The sequence below is a fragment of the Drosophila tropicalis genome, unplaced genomic scaffold, assembly GCF_018151085.1.
Source record: "Drosophila tropicalis isolate 14030-0801.00 unplaced genomic scaffold, ASM1815108v1 contig_694, whole genome shotgun sequence".
Classification (NCBI taxonomy): domain Eukaryota; kingdom Metazoa; phylum Arthropoda; class Insecta; order Diptera; family Drosophilidae; genus Drosophila; species Drosophila tropicalis.
Window position 1 is genome coordinate 4,999,772 of NW_027173176.1, and position 19,734 is coordinate 5,019,505.

The 19,734-nt window shown below is 38.8% G+C and overlaps 2 protein-coding genes across 4 annotated transcripts in view; one reads left to right on the forward strand and one right to left on the reverse strand.

Moving 5' to 3' along the window:
* Ac76E (adenylate cyclase type 2 Ac76E) overlaps positions 1 to 19,734 on the reverse strand; it is a 42,479-nt gene that overhangs the window by 1,362 nt on the left and 21,383 nt on the right. The window contains exons 4-21 of one of the 3 annotated variants that reach the window (XM_068292390.1): positions 11,870 to 12,003; positions 11,571 to 11,768; positions 11,353 to 11,475; positions 10,416 to 10,610; positions 10,120 to 10,347; positions 9,703 to 9,830; positions 7,546 to 7,704; positions 5,936 to 6,068; positions 5,088 to 5,850; positions 4,117 to 4,215; positions 2,443 to 2,561; positions 2,116 to 2,342; positions 1,835 to 2,042; positions 1,464 to 1,780; positions 1,238 to 1,400; positions 953 to 1,165; positions 783 to 887; positions 636 to 650 (exon numbers count right to left, since the gene is read on the reverse strand). In XM_068292390.1, coding sequence (XP_068148491.1) covers positions 636 to 650; positions 783 to 887; positions 953 to 1,165; positions 1,238 to 1,400; positions 1,464 to 1,780; positions 1,835 to 2,042; positions 2,116 to 2,342; positions 2,443 to 2,561; positions 4,117 to 4,215; positions 5,088 to 5,850; positions 5,936 to 6,068; positions 7,546 to 7,704; positions 9,703 to 9,830; positions 10,120 to 10,347; positions 10,416 to 10,610; positions 11,353 to 11,475; positions 11,571 to 11,768; positions 11,870 to 12,003 — 3,527 coding nt within the window. Of the gene's footprint in view, positions 1 to 635; positions 651 to 782; positions 888 to 952; positions 1,166 to 1,237; positions 1,401 to 1,463; positions 1,781 to 1,834; positions 2,043 to 2,115; positions 2,343 to 2,442; positions 2,562 to 4,116; positions 4,216 to 4,775; positions 5,028 to 5,087; positions 5,851 to 5,935; positions 6,069 to 7,545; positions 7,705 to 9,702; positions 9,831 to 10,119; positions 10,348 to 10,415; positions 10,611 to 11,352; positions 11,476 to 11,570; positions 11,769 to 11,869; positions 12,004 to 19,734 lie in introns of those variants that run through there. The other 2 variants (XM_068292392.1, XM_068292393.1) reach the window with 2 other exon arrangements.
* On the forward strand, positions 14,831 to 16,265 carry LOC137579279 (uncharacterized). The gene is made up of 4 exons (XM_068292999.1): positions 14,831 to 15,005; positions 15,076 to 15,274; positions 15,360 to 15,452; positions 15,524 to 16,265. Exons 1-4 carry the CDS (start codon positions 14,961 to 14,963, stop codon positions 16,126 to 16,128), a joined length of 942 nt encoding a protein of 313 aa, XP_068149100.1. The 5' UTR covers positions 14,831 to 14,960; the 3' UTR covers positions 16,129 to 16,265.

Below are 19,734 nucleotides of genomic sequence, written 5' to 3' on the forward strand. Positions count from 1 at the left end.
AAACCAATTGAGCGTGCACCCACCCACTCACTACTACTCCTTCTCTTTTTCTCCTTTAACATCTCCCTTTTTTTGACCTTAGCTAATCCTAAATCCCTGCCCAAATGGTCAACCCTCATTTAGTAGGGTCCCTTTATTTATTTTCGTTTGTTTTTTTTTTGTTGCAGCTTCTTTCTGTGTTTGCCCGAAAATTTCCTTTTTCTGTTTTGCTAGTTATAAAAATTTAATTAAACTTCTAAGCGGCTATTAAAAAGCATTTGAACAGTAAATAACATTAAGAATGTGTGTGATTGGGTTGGCATTAAATGAAAACCGATTGCAGGAAGGACTTAAGGAAAACTTCAACATTTTCAATTACTTTGGTTAATTCTCAGAGAGTTTGTCAGCTTGCAGCAACAGTTAACATGTAATTTTTTTAGCCAATATCGAGGTCAATCTTCAAAGAAAAATGTCAGAGTTGACATAACTAAAACTAGTTGGGAATTTCAGCCAAATGAAACACAACAAGAGTTGCAAAGCATACAATATAGAATAACCCTTAACCCATCTATATTCTGTTTCTATTTGGGGAATGTTTGCAAAATTTAAAAACATTTGTAATATAAGCAAAGTGAATATTGATTTGGAAAACTTACCGCAAAGCTACGAGTCTATACGATTGTTATTTATTTACAGGATTAGTAAAAGCAATTATGAGAAATATTAATTGAAATATATAGAGAAATTATAGCTGTGTTTATATATATGTTCCTTTTATAAATGTTGGGCATAATTATAATTACCGTGGCACCATCCTCTTTTCCAGGCCTCAAACCAGATGCACACATATATGTGCTGGCTATAGTCTTGATCTTTTCAATGCCACTAAACTTTGGTTTCAAAAGTAACTGCAATTGGGAGAGGAAAATCAATAGATTTGGAATGAATAAACTTGTGTTGGAAAACCTTTTACCTTATCAAAATCACAAATGATTTCATTCAATAAACGCAAACACTCTAGACCCTGTTTATTGACATCGGTTTCATCATAAAATTCCTTATAATTGGGTATAGAAGCAAACATAACTGCCACACAGGAATAGCTTTCATGATACAACTCCGTTGACCGCTCCAAATGCAGAAAATGTGTTGCCACATGAGCAGGTAGAATGTTCTCCAGAAGGATCTATGTATATACATAGTTGATAATTATTCACGTTATATGTAACTCTTCTTTGTTATGCAACTTAATTTGTACCTTATTGATTCCCCGCATTGTCTCCACTTCCTCTTGTTCGACCTTGAGCTTGGCCTTCCACAAGAAATCAGTACGTGCCACATACTCACCCTGACGATCCAAAGTGTGCAGTACCAAGATGACCACCAAAAGTAAGAGAAAACCTTTGATTTCCAATGGTAGGCTAAAGGAGAAAAGAACTTGACTCAGCAAAGGAACTAACCACCAAGCAATGGCTTATTTTTACCCATATTCAATCTCTTGTAGATTATATTGAGTATATAGATCACTGTAGCCAAGCACTGTGACTTGTCCAATCAATGCGATTAGCATGGCAATTAGTTTCAGTATAAAACCCGAACGCAGAAATGCCGAAATGGCAGCCAAACTGACCGCACAGCAGCATAGAAAGATTGGAGCTATTGGTATGGCACGGGCAATATTCAACGGTTGCAGATCCTCCAATATGACAGATGTATTATTGAAATCATTGGTGAAATTGCTGGCAATAATGGAACCATTGACGGCCTTAAATGTCACATCCTCGGGCAACGAATAATTGATCTAAAAGGCTTAACTTTTGAGACTCTGAGGGGGTGGAGAAAGTACAGCACTTACCACACTGAATACCGCACACGATGAGATAAGAATGTTGACAATGAGAAACATGGCCAATCTCAGGTAGCGACTACTAGCCACCACCTGACCAGGACCATTGCGTTCTGTGGCCGAGGCATGAACATCCGGCACTGACATATTACTCAAATAGAGGAACAGAGCCAACGATATAAAACTGGCCAACAGTGAGCCGAGTAACGCCAGATTCCTATAGAAAAAGGAAGGAAGAGAAGCAAATGAAGAATATTTTGTGCGCACAAATTCATGTGAAGTTTACCTACAATTCAATTACAATTAGCTGCACAACGGCCAACGATAGGAAGAGGACAAAGGCGCATATCAGATCGTAACGGAAATGGGTATCCGGCTGGGCACGGTACATGGCCTCACGGGGCGTATTGCGATACCACATGGTCAACGGCTTCAGCTCCGTTGGTGGTCCAAAGAAATTAAAATTGAAACATTTACGCTCTGGTGGCAATAAATTTGATTCAATCATGGCTATACTCTACAGAGATGGCAAGCAAGACAGATGGGTAGATGGAAAGAGAAATAATAATAGAGTTTGTGAAATTTGATTTGAAATCTGTTTTCACCCTCCCGCTTACCGCCAGTCCAATGTTTTTCACCAGCTTCGATTCGGCAATATTGGCAAAAGGTCGATCCGCTCCCCAGCATTCAACATATTTTGTCATCTTCGATGAGGGGCGATTACGTGTGACATGACCTGGAAGGGAGTAACATAATGTCAAAAAAAAAAACTATCTACACTGCATCTGAATTGATTTGAATACCAAGAAGCTTATAAGATATTTGGAAATTCACATATTCCCTCTCTCGCATTCGCTTTCTTTTTTGTCAATTATTTTATTTATACCTATACATTCTGATAGTTTTCCACTTCAATTTACCACAAGTTTGATTAGATAAAGTGACAATAAAAATCAAAGCAAATGTTTCTATCTTATCTTATAGATATAAAATGATTAAACAGCAAATGATTAAATAATTAATCCACTTGCAAACAACATTTTATGACAAAATTTAGTGGGTGTTGAATTGAACCTCGATAACAGAAACATTTTTATGAACATTGTTAACAATTTGGTTTACCATTGAGCCCATTGAAATTGTGGCATAGTTGATTTTGTTTGAGAAAAGAATATCCCATATATACTTACATACAAAATCTGACATTTTCTTGTATGTCTTCACTTGATTCAACAAGCGAAATCATTCTCTTGGTCAAGACCAGCCAGGTCAACTTTCTTAAAGTTTCTTTTGAGCTGGCTTTTGTTTTACTGTAACATAAAACATTGATTGGGATTATATAGCCCATAGGTATGCATAGGAATCTAAGGTCCTCGACGCTTTAGTTTATCGAAGAAGTGCCTATAATAGCATAAAGGTTGCATTGATGTGAAAGGACTTTTCACATGCTAACCGCATGGCTGGTTCAAATTTTGGAAAATGGCTTTCACTTTGGGCAAGCAGCTTTCACAATTTTCACACAGTGCTAGGTAATTGCCCCGGCAGACACGGGACTGCACTTAACAAACAAAAGGGCAAATCAAAAATTCCATGAAAATTGGCTTTTCCCAGTGTTAACCACCACCAGCACCACCTGCACCACCCGCACCACTTGCCACTTCTGCCACATGACGCACTTAAAGTCCTTGGTAAATTAAAACTCATAAAGCGATATAAAACCAAACTCATGCCCAGCATTAACCAAATAAAAATCCGTTGAAAAGCCCCCGTATTAAAAAAGGGAGGAAATAACACAAAACCGAATATTCGAGGCAAAAAAAAGAAAAAGCAGGAAAAAAGGGCGACAGAGCTCAGGCTTCAGCTATCAAAAGGAGCTTAATTGCCATTGACATTGCTATTGCTATTGCCGTACCGGAGTACAGGTGGACCAACCATGGAGGTCCGTGTGCTTACTGACGGCAAAACTTTCACACAAAAGCACACAAAATGCAAGGCAACCTTAAATTTACGATGCAAACAAAAAGAGACAGAGACACGCAGAGGGACACACAGAGAGAGAGAGAGAGAGAGTGAGAGGTACAGAGAGGAAAAAGTTGCTCCACAAGCGATAAAAATTATGCATAACCTGAGCTCATTTGTGAAAGTGATTTTCAACTGTTGCGTTTTTATAGGCTACACACTAACGTTTGTCCTCCATCTCCATCTCCATTTCCTTCCTTCTCTTTTTCTCTCTCTCTTCCTCTCTTTATCCTAGTCCATTCACCACTAGGGTAGAGTTTTCTTTTACCTACCTCCATGACTGCGAAAACTTTCACCGCTGTGAATGGACAGTTTACGTCCCTCGATGAAGGCGCCAGAGGAGCGACGTCTGTCGGCAAAGGACATGAGACCTGTAGAAGAAAAAACAAAACCAGAGAAAAGTAATAAAAACGCAAAACAAATTAAAAACAAAAACTAAAGTTTCTGTACGCGGGTTGATCGATATATTTAGTATAAATTATGTTTTCTTCAAGTAAAGTATAGTACACATTGATCGACTGCACAACTATTCAAGTTCTTTATTCCAGCTTTACTAGATTATAACCTCAGATCATGGGCAAATTAAGAGTGAAAAGTTTGCTTTCTATGCAGTGAACTTCATTCATTGTTTTCATGAAGTTTACTTTTTTTCCTTGGGATCTGTAACTTACAAATTGTCCGTGAAACAACATTTGGTTAAAGAATTTCTAGATTCTTGAACAGTATATTGCATACTTTTGGGTGCAAAGTTACTTACATTTCACAGCCCTAGATATGCCACTGCTTTAAATTATTTCTTCACTTTTCATACTTTTGTGATTTGAACTAAGATCAGAATATAAATTTTCCATCTTATTCATCGATTGCAACTAATTAACCTTCCTTCTTCAACTGACCAAAGAACCAGTGCTCGGGGTAAACTTTTTTATAAATTATCTAATGGTGCCTGCCCAGCTATTAAAACAGATTAAAATTTCTATTCCGTCTAGGCGCTACACATCTTACTTTCCATCGGCCTTGTCCCCTTCCATGTAGATAAAAAGTGAAGCTTTGACTTTCTCTCACTCCAAATTGGATCCTATTAAGACTATGTACATTTTTAAGCATTTCAGTTTATAACTTTTTAAGTTAACCCTCGCCGTGAAACTTGGATAAGAGTGAAACTTTAATGCTCCATACAGATCTTGATTGATTACCCATTGCGGTTAGTCGGGGATATTTTCGAATCGAATTCTGAACTTACCTTGCACAGATAACTTGCGCCTGGAGCGTTCAGGAGCCTCAGCTACTGTTAAGCTATTCGCCCCAGTTGCTGTTCCCGTTGCTGCCATTGACGTTGAGGTGCCCGTTGTTCCTGCTCCGGATCCAGCTGTTGCAGCTGTTGTGGGCATGAGATTCGCGGCATTGGCTGAGGCAGGATGTGCACCACTATTCGATATGCCACTTTCACTGCCACTCATGCTGAGCAGATCATCGGGTGGCAGTGAAAGAGCCGCCGATTTGACGCCAACAGACTCTGAGGCGGCAGAGTCGCCACTGCCTCGATGATGCTGATGATGGCGGCCATTTGGTTGGCCCAATTGTTCGTTGTTCATTTCTTTTTCGAATTCTTTGACCACAAGAGGTTCTGCCTCGGCATCTGCATCAGCTATGATTTCAGCTTCGGCATCTTCCTCCTCTTCGGATAGCTCTTTGATGGACATGGAGGCGGTCGATGCCAGCGGAGCATGCAGGGGGGCTCCCTCTTGACTATTAATCGAGGTGGGTGACAGTTTCTCGCTGCCATCGTGGCCATTTATGGGCCCAATGGACGGCACTGGCGAACTGGCTGTCTTCTCTTGGGACAAAAGTTTCTCGGTGACATCGTTTGGTTCATTGGGCGGACTGGAAACAGTAATCGAACCGTCGACAACATCCACAGTGCCGTTTGGATTCTCATGTGTGGGACTGGGATCATTCTGTTCGATGCATTCCACAACGCGGGGCACACTGTACGTATAGGCAGGCTTTTTGTAGAGATGGGGGGAGGGAAATACTACCCATTTGAACCATTTGACTACCAATAAATGTTTTTTTCCTGAATATACTCACCCTGGGTGGCACAATGAGATACGTTTCAATTTTATGATCTGCCAAATAGGCATCACGATTGCCACCTTCGCCCTGCTCCACCTCGAATTTGTCGCCCAGAAAGTCCAAAGTTTGCTTTGTGATATGAACGCGTCTGAGGAAAAATTATGCATAAATAATGAAAAACATGATAAATGATGATGCAAATTGAAAATTTTCCTCTTCCTTTTTTCTCGATTTTCTGTCTTTGTTCTGTCTGATTGTTTGGGAGGAAGGCGGGCCACAAAGTTGGTTTATCTATTTATGCCACACGCACACACACACTGGCATTCACTCCTATTTATTTGCTCCCCACTCATCTAGTTCTGTGTCTGTAATTTTGTTGGCTTTTTAGGCCGCAAATGGTAGTCGTGCGTGAAAAGCGGCAAAAACGAAAAAATAGACAGAAAAAGGAAAAACAAATAGGAGCTCGTCTGAGTGTTTTCCGGCTCATTGATTAACATTTCAATTCAATTTCAAATAATTGCATTCAACGTTTGTCTGAGTGTGTGTCCGTGTGTGTGTGTGTGTGTGTGTGTGTGAGCTTGTGTGTGACCGCAAGGTAAAATTCATAGAAATGAATTTGTATTTATTGAAACATTTCAACATGTTCCATTCCCATTAATCTAACACGAGATAATAATCTAACTTGAGGCCATTTCTCTCTCTCTCTCTCCCCTCTTCTACATATGCAAATACAAATTTTAGGCATACATACTTACGTATATATTCCTGATCAGCATGACAAGCCAAGCAACTTGTTTGCTTGAACCATTTGTCTCTTAATGACTTGAGGAAACATTTAACTACACCGTGAATGTATTTCACAGCTTTTTTCTGTATTCGGTCTCAATGACTTGTGTGTTTTACTTGTTTTCGCTTAAGCAAAATTGTAAAGTTTCTAAAGTTTAAAACCTTTAGTCAAGTTTTATCCAATATTAACTTAAAATGTCTCACTTAAAGGTTCATCATCCATATCACACCAAATCATAGTTTGTCTATAGCATACTTAACAGGGCAAATTTACTTTAAGAGAAGAAAGCAGATTAATCATACAAACTAATGGCAATTGCAAACAGTACTAGAAGGAGTCTAAAGACATACAAAGATCTGTATTAAGCTATTCGTTGATAATTCTTGCCTAAATTTGTTTAAAATGAACTTTTAGGGTAGACCACTCTTTGTAGTTAAATAATATTCTTATTACCCGCTTAACTCTTAACCTTTAGCTGTCATATATATGTAGAAGAGAAAAGGGTAAAGGGTGTCGACGGGTGGTAGTGATTGTGCCGACAAGCAACCTTGGGGGGTGGGCAGAACTCGTTTTATTTGCACCTTGCATGGAGGCTAATTTAAATTGTCATTACAACTCGCTCATTAATCCACCCAGCGCCATTCTATATTGCCCATTGCCCCGTGTGGCAGCTCCCAGCCTTCAGGGGCAACCCGCAACCTTAACACCTGCTGGTTACTTGTTTTTTTCCATTTCTTTGTTTTTTTTTTTTACTTTTCTTCAGTTTTTTGTATGTGCCTATAGGGTAGTGGGTAGATTGGATGGGGCAAAAGGGTGTGAGAACTGAACACACACTTACCCAGCCACGCCGCCACTCTCCATGTGATTCGCCAGGGTAACATCATCGCTCCAAACATCAAATTGCCACTTGCGTAGGCCAAGGACACCGCAGAGTACGTTGCCAGTGTGGATGCCAATTCGCATGTCAACATTTATGCCGGTCGCCTCACGCACGTGTCTGCCGGAATGAAAGTGAAGGGCACAAACACATATACATATACATACTTATATAGTCAAGAATCGAGGTGAGTAGAAAATAATACACCAAGAAAACAAAGGCAAACAAAATTGTGTATGAGTGTGGGTATATGAGGGTGTATGTGTGTGTTTGCATTCAAGTTCATACAAATCTACGGGCTAGTTTTGTAGTTGTATTAACAATTTTTATGGGTCATAAAGTACACGGAAGAGACAAAGAGATGGAGGTACAACCATCGACTATAGGCCAAGCAAACAAGGCCAAACGACCAAGCCAAAGACGAGTTGCCATATAGAGCCAGCTTGATGTATGATACAGTTGAGACTTAAACCAACCAACTGACCAACTAACAAGCTAACTAAATTATATGCGAGGGTTTCTTTGAAGATTACTGGAAGGGAACTTAGCTACAAGAAGTCAACCGATTCACCAATTACCAAAGGACCGAGAAAAATCTTTCTGCGATATTAGGAGAATCCTATTCACATTTAAATTTGATCGCCTATGGACTACATGGACACCTTAAACGGCCCTCTTTGTTTATATGAAATAACGAATCCATGTTGCCGGAAGCTCTAAAACTCAATCCCTGGCTAGACCAACAAGTTCTTGAGTTATTAACATTAACCAGCAATTCCTTTTTAGCTTAAGTGCCGCCTGCGTCAAATGAGCCGCATCGAAGCAAGCAAATTCACGAGGGAACCCTTCAGTCCTTTATTTGTTTTTTTGTTTAACGTTCGTGTGTGTGTGTGTGAGTGGGTCATTCTTAGTAAGTAGAAAGCAAGAAAATTCGTTTCAGTAAGGTGAAAAGTTTGGAAATTGTTCGTATACAATTGAATTATTAATGCTCTAAAAAGGGCTTTCAAAATTCCAAATGGAAGAAACATTGCCTACTTTGCTGCGCATAATGAAAATTGTTTTTTGCTGCAATTCACAATTAAATAATCGTCGCTCTCCTCTGATTCTCCGCCCGCCAACCACACGAAGTGCCAACAGTTCCTTTGCCTTCTTGGCCAACAACAAAAAAAGAAAAGAAAAAGAAAAACTCGAGATTAAAAGGCCAAAAGCCTGCAAACAAGCGAAATAAAAGAAAAGCACAGCGAAGGCAGCGAAAATGAAACAACGAAAAGAAACAAAACAAAAAAAAAAAGACCAACAATAGAAATAACGAAAAACCAGAAGAAACCTGACTATATCGAAGTTTGCATACACTTTTCTATACACTAGAAAAGGGCACACATATTCCGAACTGACTTTAACCTACCTATGAGAAGATCTCATTCCGAACTCATTCGATCAGCTTATTTCGGTCACCGATCTATTCTCAAAACATCTCTTATGGTACAGTGTATCAGAGAAGAGCATAAAGTGATAAAGGAAATGCCTTAAGCATGCGAAGCTGCCTGATGGGCAGTCAGCCACTTGGATATAAATTTTCGCGTGTAATAAAATGCCTTTTGTGTCGATATATGTATGTATGTATGTATGTAGGTACTTATTGTATTTTATGTTGTTTCCATTTTTTTGTCGGTCTCGGTCTCTGTTGACTTCTCCTGCAAGTGGTTCTGGTTCTATTGTATAAATTTTTATTGCATAATATGTATTTAATGGCGGACCCCAGACCTTGATGGCATGTGGCAGGCGGCAGACAGGTTATGAATAGAAAAAGGGACACGAAATTGCAGACAATCACAAAGCCAATAGCTATATATACATATCATCAATTTCAATATATAATATTATAACCTTTGAGGTGGTCTATATATAGGTATACACCTACATACTGCTCATTTTGTTGTTACTTGCCAGAAAATTAAACAAAGGTGCACATAAGCCACAGTGCAGCCACAGAATCAACAACAATGTTGCCCAGTGAGAGAAAAGTCAAAGGGAAAAACGAACACTCCCGTAGTTGAAATGCAAACACACAAACATGGCGTATACGTGATGTGACGACAACATTGTTGATTCACTCACCTGATGGCATCGATCATCTGGAGGCCCATGTTGACACAATTGCTGGCATGCTGGGGTCGAGATATGGGCAGCCCGGACACACAGTAATAGCAATCACCCAGAATCTTGATGCGCAAACATTGATTCTCCTGCACGAATGAGATGGGATGTCAATCGTTAAAAACTTCAGGCAAATTTTTTCTTTTGCTTTACATTAGCTAACGGGCAACGTGATTAAGATACTTAAATCAAATAACTCTTAATTATTATCATTAGAAAAGTAAAATAATTTTCAATGCTTGCTAAATAAAAAATTTGTATAACTTCAGTTCATATTCCCTTTAAAGATTTCTTAGAAAATGTTAAGGAATCTATGAAAATCGGGTCAAAGCATTCCCCTAATGGACGAAGGCACTAGAAAAGTTTTAGTTGGCTCACCTGGGCAATCTGATCGAAGCGGCCAAAGAGATCGTTGAGTGTCTTAACCAAATCACTGGCAGTCAGCGAGGACGATAATGGTGTAAAGTTTACAATATCCGCAAAGAGAATGGTGACATTCGTATGCCGTTGCACGTGCAGCTCATGGAAACGTGTTGCCGAAGTGGAAGCCTGACCCCCAGCACGTTGACAGGCATCGGCCATTTTTAGCATAATGCTACGTTTTACCTGTTATGAAAGTAAAGCCATAGTCTCTCATCTTTTTGCCTTTGGAGTTGATCAAATTAGGCACTTACCTCGGCAGCTATATAAGCGGGTATGACGCTGAGTAGCAGCTGCTCTTGTTGTTCCCTTTCGCACTCCAATTTGACGCGCTGCTCAATGCCTGTACGGGTGCCATCAACAGTGCGATTGTGTGCAGCATCGGACATGATGCGATAATAGAGACCGGAAACGGATGCGCTGGCCAGCATCACAATCTCGCCGAAAAGCTGCAAGGAAAACAACAAATCGAAGCGCAACACAACGTAGCGAAAAAATCAAACCAAAAACCAAACACATATACATACACATACTATTGCAGGCTTAGTAAATGTCTATGAATAATGGCTCTAACCGTGGCCGGAGCCAAATGCCAGCAATAGCAATTACGACAAGCAGACACAGGATACCAGAATGCAATTGCCAGGCCCAGTCCAGTTCAGGCCAACCCAGCTAATTAACGATACCACAATGCCCTGGCAATGGCAAAATGCGAATGAGAATTGAAAAAAAAGAATGAAAGAGATGCCAAAGCCACAGCACGTTAAGTGCTTACACAAGGCAAAATCTAAATGGAGTCAGACTTAAATTAGCTTGTCCAGCATAAAGCTAAAGGAATTCAATTTGAATGAATTCCTTTTAGGGTACAACAAACATAGACAAACAGAGAAATAAGTCTACCGCATATGAAGTATAAAAAATTTGATTAAGTTTTCAACAAATTAAATTGCACAATTTGAGAAGCTTTTTGTGTCTACTGTCACATATTGCATTTTAATTAGATTTAAAGAACGACCCAATGAATACCAGAAGTAGTCAATTGTTCTCTTTGCTGTTCCCTGACAAAATTGTGAGCGAGAGATTCTCTTTAGTTAAATCTTAACTCATCACTCTTTGTTTAAGCCCCCATGAGTTGTTTGTTTTGGTTTTCAGTTTGGCTGCGGGGTTTTCGTGGGTATCGTCGACACTTACCATTGGTAAATTGGGCGTGTATTCGGGACTAGCGCCAATCCTATAAACGATGTGGATGGCCGTCATAAATAACGCGAGGACCACAGAGACAGGCCAGGATATGGGCAACATTGTGTGGATGCCCTGCAAAATGCAATTTCAACACACATGAGTTTGTGCGTGTGAGTTTTGAATCCAATTCATATACACTAGAGAGATAGGGAAAGTTGACAGCTTACCAGAAACAATGCATACATAGGCAGGGGAGCCAACTCATCGCCCGTAATGGCCGCAATCGTGCCCAACGAGAAGGTGGTGACAATGGCAAAGGCCAAGGCAGCAGCTGGGGAACTAAGCACCGCCGGAAATTGTAGGGCCGTCAGTATAGAGCCAGAGATTAAGGCAGCCAAGGCCAAGAGTAAAGTTTGCACCAGGTGCTACAAAAAAACAACAACAACAACAGCAATGTTAGCACTCACAATAGATTTGCTTGAGTGCTTTCCACCAGATATCACACACACACACACAGCTAGCTTACCTGCTCGTAAACGATGCCAATTACTATGGACACCACGCAGGCCAACAGTGAGGTTAGTAATCCTGATCTAAATAGCGACTTGCGCAGCCTCTGGCGATAGCGTGTATACAAATCGTTCAGATGTATATCCTCAGCTGCGAAATAACCAAAATAGAGATAGAAACAGTGAGGGTGAGACAAAGTCAAGTGCCTTAGCCATTAACGTTGCGTGTTTATCATCATAAAAGAATACTGTAAATTGCCTTTACTTTTACCCTCCGACTTTGAGGTTTTTCTTTTCCTGTCATTTGAATTTGACATTTAACAATACAAAAATTAAATTACATTTAACGTGTGGGCACAAAAAGTAATGGTAATTTAAATTGTTATGTACTTAAGTTTATTGGATTAACGGAAAAGATTCCAAGTGATGAATAGAAGAGTATTCTAGTTATATATCATTCCCTTTTGTAGTTTAATGAGTTATTTAAAAGATTTCTTCACTCATTTAAGAATTTCCTATTCAAAATCAGTCTCCATATGATGATTTAACCCAGAGATTTCCCTCCAAACACATGGCTAATGGTTTTTCGGTTAATTTTCTATATCAATTATGAAATTCTTTGACCTATTTCATATATTTAATTTGGCTAAATTCATTTGCAATTGAAAGCCAAATCAAATAAATTCCTTTTGTGCAGCAACAAATACAAGTACTCAAATATCACAATTTGCATAGCAATCATCATCAACATCGTAATCGTCATGCAAAAGCATCGTTCATCATTAACTTAATCGTATGCAAATGCTGATGATGAAATTGTAAAGTGAAAAATTGTATAAACACATGCTCTGGTACTTTCATAAATCATCAAGCAAACACTGGAAAATTCAGCCGCAAGTGTCATATATGGCACGCACGTAAATTAGCATCCATCCATATACACACACAGACACACCCTCACACTCATACACGTAGAGAGACAGCACTCAGTACAGACTCTCTCTTTTTGGTAATCGATATTCACAGATTTATGCCTTTGCCTAATTGACATAGAGGCATTTAAAGTCATTTTAATGATTTATTTCTAACCTGCGTCAACTATTAATAGGTGAAATTTCGATTGATTTTCCAACTTTTTTGCTTTTGTTTTCTTTTTTGTATTTTTAGGCCAATAAATCAATAGAAGGCTGACTGGTTGAGGAGTGTGAAATTATGTGGGAGGCACGGAGTGGCCAAGGTTCGGGGGGTGGCGGTGGGGTGTGCTTGTTAGGGGTCAAAGGAGGCGCAAGTCTGTGCTCAGTCTGAGATCAAGTGTGCCTGATTGCTATGACAAAACAGTCTGGTTAATTAATGGAATGAAATTTGGCAAATTAAGTGCACAAAGTACAAATACTTTTATGATGGACACAACCAAGGGCCTACTCCTATACATACATATGTATATATATATGTGTGTGTGTATGTGTGTGGGTGTGGATGTATGTGTGGCTTTAATGAAAAGCTTGTGCAAACAACTCACGTTGAATAAATACAAAAGCAAATACAGTCAGTGCTCATGGACAGAGAGAGAGGGAGAGAGGAGAAAGGGCAAAGTAAACTCTAATTGCTGACATTTTTGTGTAGCGTACATTTTGGGGCCTACCATTCGGAAGTCCATTATCTGAACTTTTGCAATTTAAGCAACCTCAACCCAATCAAGCCCATAAAAAATACTATATAATGCATTATGATTATTTATATATCCCACAGTTTATATAGTATAATATAAAATGTATAAAAACATAAAAAACCAAAACCAAAAACGAAAAAAGGGGGAAAAAAATGGAAAAAGCCGCATTTAACCATCAACTCGACACGCATTAAGCAAAAGGATTTTTCATTCACCACCACCACCAAGCAAAGTGAAAATATACAGTAGACAACAGAGAAGGAAAAAAGGAAGAAGAATATGTACAAACACACACACACACACATAGATGACGTTGGTGCCTTCACTTGTTTATTCCCAGCAATCAAACAGAAATTCTTTTGACATGAACTGAAAGCGTTTTCACATATCTCCATCTCCTCTATACTCACTCTCTGCCTTTCTCTCTTTCTGGCCTTTTCTATGTGTGTTTGTGCGACAGATGCTCCAGCTTCTATGTACATAGTATACTATATATGTATGTATGTATCCATGTATATGTATGCCAGGCCATTTCAACGCTTTGGCTCATAAAAAATAAACCGGCTAAAGTGAAACAGTTGAAGATGAGAACGTAAAGCTTTTCCCATAGATTTTCTACACATATCCTGTCGTGAACTGAATACCGCAACGACTTCTCCTTCAAGTGATTAAGTATGTGTAGACATATTGTCAAGGCATGTAGCAATTGACGGAGTGAGATGCGCATAAAAGGTGAAGACGTTGAGCTGAGCCGAACCCAGTACCCAGCATCCAGTCAAGCCAAGCCAAGCTGAGCTAAGGTAGAGTAAAGTGATGAAGTGGAGCCAGTCAATGCCGGCAGTGGTAAGCGATTCAAGGGATTGTGTTTGGTTGCTAACAAAAATTTGTGTGTGCACTGTCTTCAGGATTAAGGATGCGGAACTCAGTATCAAGCTTTCCGTTTTGTAACCTTCTCAGCCAAGCCATAAGCCGATTTCCTATATGAATTTAAAAGTAAAATTTACAAAAAAAAAAATAAAGTAACGAAAAGCTATTATTATAAGCTACATATAAATTCAATAAAGTATTTATTAAATAGTCTGCCATTAAATAGTTCTGACCTCTTTGTGCTCTCTACAAACTATCAAACGATAACTTGAATCAGATATAAAGTTCCATTGATACTAAGGGCAACAAATTTTCGATAACAAACTCATGATTTTGTTATCGATTTATTCTGACATCAAGTAGGCCTTGTCGTTTGTGGAATTTGCTTGCCTTTGAATATCAGTTTACCCCTTCGTTACCTGACTACTTCTAAATCATTCACTACAAGGTTTTTCGGTTGTTCAGTTCAGTCTAAAACAAGTTTACACAAATAGAGACAAAATTACAGGTCTTTTCCCTAATTTCGAATTTATTAATTTTTTTCCTTTACTTTTAAAGTAGATATCGTGTCCATGTCGCATAGATTGTTCGGTTGTTATGGTGGGCAGACGCCGAGGGTAAGTATACTGATTTCAGGGTGCATACCGATCAAAGAATTTTCCATTTCTTGGCGACTTTTATTTGCAGTCTGAGGAGCTTGACCAAATATTTGCAGACAGCAACCGCTTAATTTACTCAGTTGATAACAAAATTAAGACTTATGGTAATGGATTTGGCTGCTCAAACTTCGTTGGCTCATCTATATCATCATTTTCGAGCCGTTTACGCAGCTATGACAGAGATTTTGATGGTTTTGGAAATTATCGGGAATTTAATGCGCTTTACGGTAATAACATAGACAAGAAAATTGCTTGATCATCTCTAGCAATGTGCATGGACTTTATTACATATATTTCCCTCCTACTGTTTAGTGCAAACGTCCTCTAACAATATGGGTAATCTGAATTTTATGGCCCCAACTGTCAGCTCGAATCGGCAGGGTTTAAATCCATATGCTTTTGGTGGTAAGTAAAAGTTAATGTTAATGAGTTTCAGCGTAGCAGAAAATCTTTTTTCCTTGATCATGTTATTGCAGCTTCCAATGCGAATTGCGTGGCAAACATTGCTGATCCTTTTATTTCGTCTTCATTTATCAATACATTCAATACAAGTATTGATCCGGTCACAAATCGTACAAACCTCCATTTCCTTCGCTCAAGTGTTGCTGGTGGTGGCGCTCTTTATGGTGGTGGTGGTGGTGATGTATCCACTGTGGGTCAATTCCTTGCATATCCCACTTTAACTAACTATAATGGTGGACATGGAGATGGAAATGAAGATCAAGATGGGAATCGTATTATTTTTAATGACGTTTCAACAAATCTATTTAATCGTCATCGTCGTCGCAATGCACTTCTGGCTGAACTCCGCACCGGAAGCAGCACAACTGCTTCAAAACATTCGACCGATCGTCCATCTAAACCAAACGTTGGCCCGAAGAAGGAGGAAAATGTGATAAAACCATATTTCTATCATTGTCCCATCTGTCTGGATAGTGTACAATTTCGTAAACCTTATGCGACCAATTGTGGTCATGTATTTTGTGCCGAATGCATAAGCATTGCCTTGACTGTGGCCCGCATTTGTCCAGTGTGCATGAATCGTCTAACAAAACGTAGACTATTCAGAATATATCTTTAAATGATTGAATAACAAATGTGTATATGCGATTGTATTGTATGTATACGTAGCAGACAAAATTTGTATAATTTACACAAACGCATATATATATATCAATTTGTACATATATGTCAAATGAATTGAAATCCTTTCGACTATTATTTGCGTTTAATTAAATCACTGGAATTTTGTCTCCCCCTTTTTTTGCACTGCATAAATCAGTTGACCATAATAACTTGATAATTAAATGCATTCCTCTGCAATCACATTTTTCAAGTGTATTGCGCTTAATTAATTCAATTTAATTTCACATTTTATTATTTTCTCAGTCGTTGGCGCTCCCCACATAATACCATTGGCAGCTTAAAAGTATGCAAAACATTTTTATAGCACACATACAGAATATTCTTATATTTCTCATACGCACAGTGGACCACATTCCAAACGACAAAACCAAGAATTCAACAAATCGATAATGGGAAATAAAGTGTATTAAATTTGCTTAATCGAGTGATTAGATTAATTAAATGAATAAATATAGCTGTTTTCCATTCCTTTCACTATCCACGAGTAAGAAACTTAAGACCGAAACCTTTATGTACCCATTTAAAATTCCAATTGTTTATAGAGGTAATTGACCCAAGGTGTTACAGGTGCAAAACTATGCGATGCCTTTTTGGCAGACAAAATGTACATACACACGCGCCATGTCAGCCAACGTTGGAGCCCTATTCTCTAAGCGCTTCAACAAATATGTACGTATGCGAATCTATGCATGTATGTGCATAAACATAAAATGCAACAAAATAATGCAAGACCACTCGATGTGGGGATGTGCTTCTTTGCCATGCCACATGCTTACCACCTGCTGCAACATTGTAAATTACATGCCACCAAGTTGAGACAAGTATTACAAGCATTTTACGCTCAATCCGTGTTGTGCATGGGGCTGTACAGCAAACAGCACCTGTGGAAATATAAGGTCAGATGGCAGAGGATGGAAGAAGCCTTGCCACAGAGATTTTAAGCTTGCCTATTTGTATGCCAAACGTTGAACACAATCTCCTGGCAATGCAACTGGAAAATTTATTCAAAAGGCTAAAAACCAGGAGCGAAAAAGAGAAAGCAGAATGCTTTTTATTTAAATTTATGGAGTGCACTTAAGTCCTTTTATCTCAATGTATCGACAACGAGAATTTATCCAATTATAATATATAAATATTAAACACATGCACACATACTGGAAGAAAAGGGTAAGAGATATGTTTGCGCTCTCAGCTCTCTGCTTAAAGTGGAAAAGGTCATAAGCTGATACTTCTGTTGATGGAAGATCTTATTGTTAGATTTGGCTTACTTTTTCGCTAATTCGCTGCAAAACATTTGCTAAATATGAACAAATGCTAACAAATTGTACTCGGCCCCCAGGAAATCCAACTGAATTGACACAACACACATGTGTTCCCTTCTAGCCAGAGTCCTAGAGTACGACGGAGTCCTGATGTCAAGGCAGTTGGCATTAATCAAGGTGCAGTCAATGCGTTTGGACCCTTTGGCCATTTGCCAATTTGCCATGGACAGCAGGAAACGAAATTGGCAACAGGACGTGTTTTGTGGGCTTACAGTCGCTTTTGTGATGGAATTCACTTAAAGGACACGTATTTTCTTCTCTCTGCCACTCGTTTGTGTATGTGTTTTTTTTATCTTTTTGCTGCCTCTCCAACTCTATTTTTCTGCCTTTTGTTTATTGGCTTCTGTGCGTGTCTTTTGCACTTGGCTCGTAAATAATGTCATGGCTAAGACAAAAGCCAAGGCATATCAACAGTGGCTGGTCGTAGCAGGCGTCGTCATTGTCATCGTCTGGCACTGACATAAGATGTTTTTCTCAACCATTTGGCTTAGCTTGCCCAATTTTTGTTACTTCTTACCTTTTGCGTCCTCCAAGGGTCATGCAAGTCAATCAGCCATTATGACCGACTGTGAGAGCACTAACAAAAAAAAAAACTAAGTAGGTATACGTATGCTTAAGCCTACGATTTTCGAAATTGGCCCAGCTACTAGATGCATGGATGATATGAGATAACAAAGGAAACGTGGAAAACGTGTCAGCCATCTGCTTCATCTAACTCACTAACGCGACAATCGGCCAAGTTTCTCTATCTATCTATAGTATATATCAGCATAAAACGATAATCTGCCCTAAGGCCAGCAACTTTGCTAGTTGTATGAGAACGTGTGTGTGTGTGTGGAAATCACAATAATCGTGAAAAATCTGTGACATGCAAATTGAATTTCGCTATGAGCAACAAATCAATTTACCATAAATTGGGCGATTTATTGTAGAAATAAGTATCTACATTTCCCAAGTCTCCTTTCCCGTCCACACTCCTTGTCATAGAGGCCACACAAATCGAACGATTTCCGCAAAATATATGTGTATATATAAATATGTGTTTGTGTGTGTGTATGTATGTATGATGTACATATATACTTCAATAATAGAACGTTGACAATGAGCCGCGCCGTTGACACGAAGTAGAGCTCAGGGCGCATTTTCCACTGTCAAAGCAATTTGCATTTTTTTTCTCCTCGTTTCCTTAGCACTTTTTTCCTCTATTTCTCTATATACTCTACTAACAAAATGTTGCAATTTATTCTAACATTTATTGATTTCATTAAAAGAAAACTTGTCCATAATAATTTTTGTATCTATATCCATCTAACTAAGATCTGAAAACGGATCAAGGGTTTTAAATACGCTCTCAAGAACTGCTCCCTCCTAAAATTTGGCATGGAAAGCCACAAAAGAAACTTAAAATTTGCATGCAATAAAATAATATCCATATAATCCAATTCAATCATTTAAGTCTTTCCATGGCCATCATCAATCAAGTCTAAGCTGTTTAAGGGTCTTAAAGAAAAAGTGTATATAAACTTCGTTGTGGCCATAGCCTTAGCCTCGGTCTCTATACTATTATTGTGTGATTTTTGTACGTATCTTTTTGTTGTTTTTGCTTTCTTTTCTTTTTGCATTTGTTGCTTTCACGCGCTTAACCTCCACAACATGCAAATGTGTTGCGGCATCATTGTCTGAATATTTCTTCTGTTGAGTGGCATAAATCTCATATCAACTTACATGGAATTCTATGGCCAAAGAGATGGCAGTTGTGAGTTAAGAGGGCGATGATAGGTGATGGGTTTGCTCTGGGTATATGTATTCGAGGGATAGCTTAAAAAAAAAAACTGCTGATGCTGATGCGAATACATATGCCACTTATTTTCATGTCTGTGTGTGTGTGTGTGACAGAACGAGATAGTGAAAGGTAGAGTCATTTCGTATGCAAGTTGCATTTCATTTGAATTTCTATTTGTGTGATTTTGGTTCGTTCTTCTTTACATGAAGATTATGAGCGTGTTGTGTGTATGTCTGAGGGTTGGCATTTTTAATGAAAAAGTGCAAAGTGTTGACTGGGATGATGACAATGTACAAGGAGAACAACGTGAGACACACATGCAAAAACTACAATTTGCCTAAAAGTATGCAAGAGTTCTTGTCATCCACACTTAATCAAATTACTTTAGCTAACAATTAATGTCCTTTAAGTGAAGAAACAAGAAAGAGATGCTAAT

What these genes read in the sequence shown, in the direction of transcription:
- LOC137579279 (XM_068292999.1), top strand. Translation starts at nt 14,961, where the DNA reads ATGTCGCATAGATTGTTCGGTTGTTATGGTGGGCAGACGCCGAGG. An exon ending in ATGGTGGGCAGACGCCGAGG is followed by an intron (nt 15,006 to 15,075) that starts GTAAGTATACTG and finishes TTTTATTTGCAG; the next exon opens with TCTGAGGAGCTTGACCAAAT. An exon ending in GGAATTTAATGCGCTTTACG is followed by an intron (nt 15,275 to 15,359) that starts GTAATAACATAG and finishes CCTACTGTTTAG; the next exon opens with TGCAAACGTCCTCTAACAAT.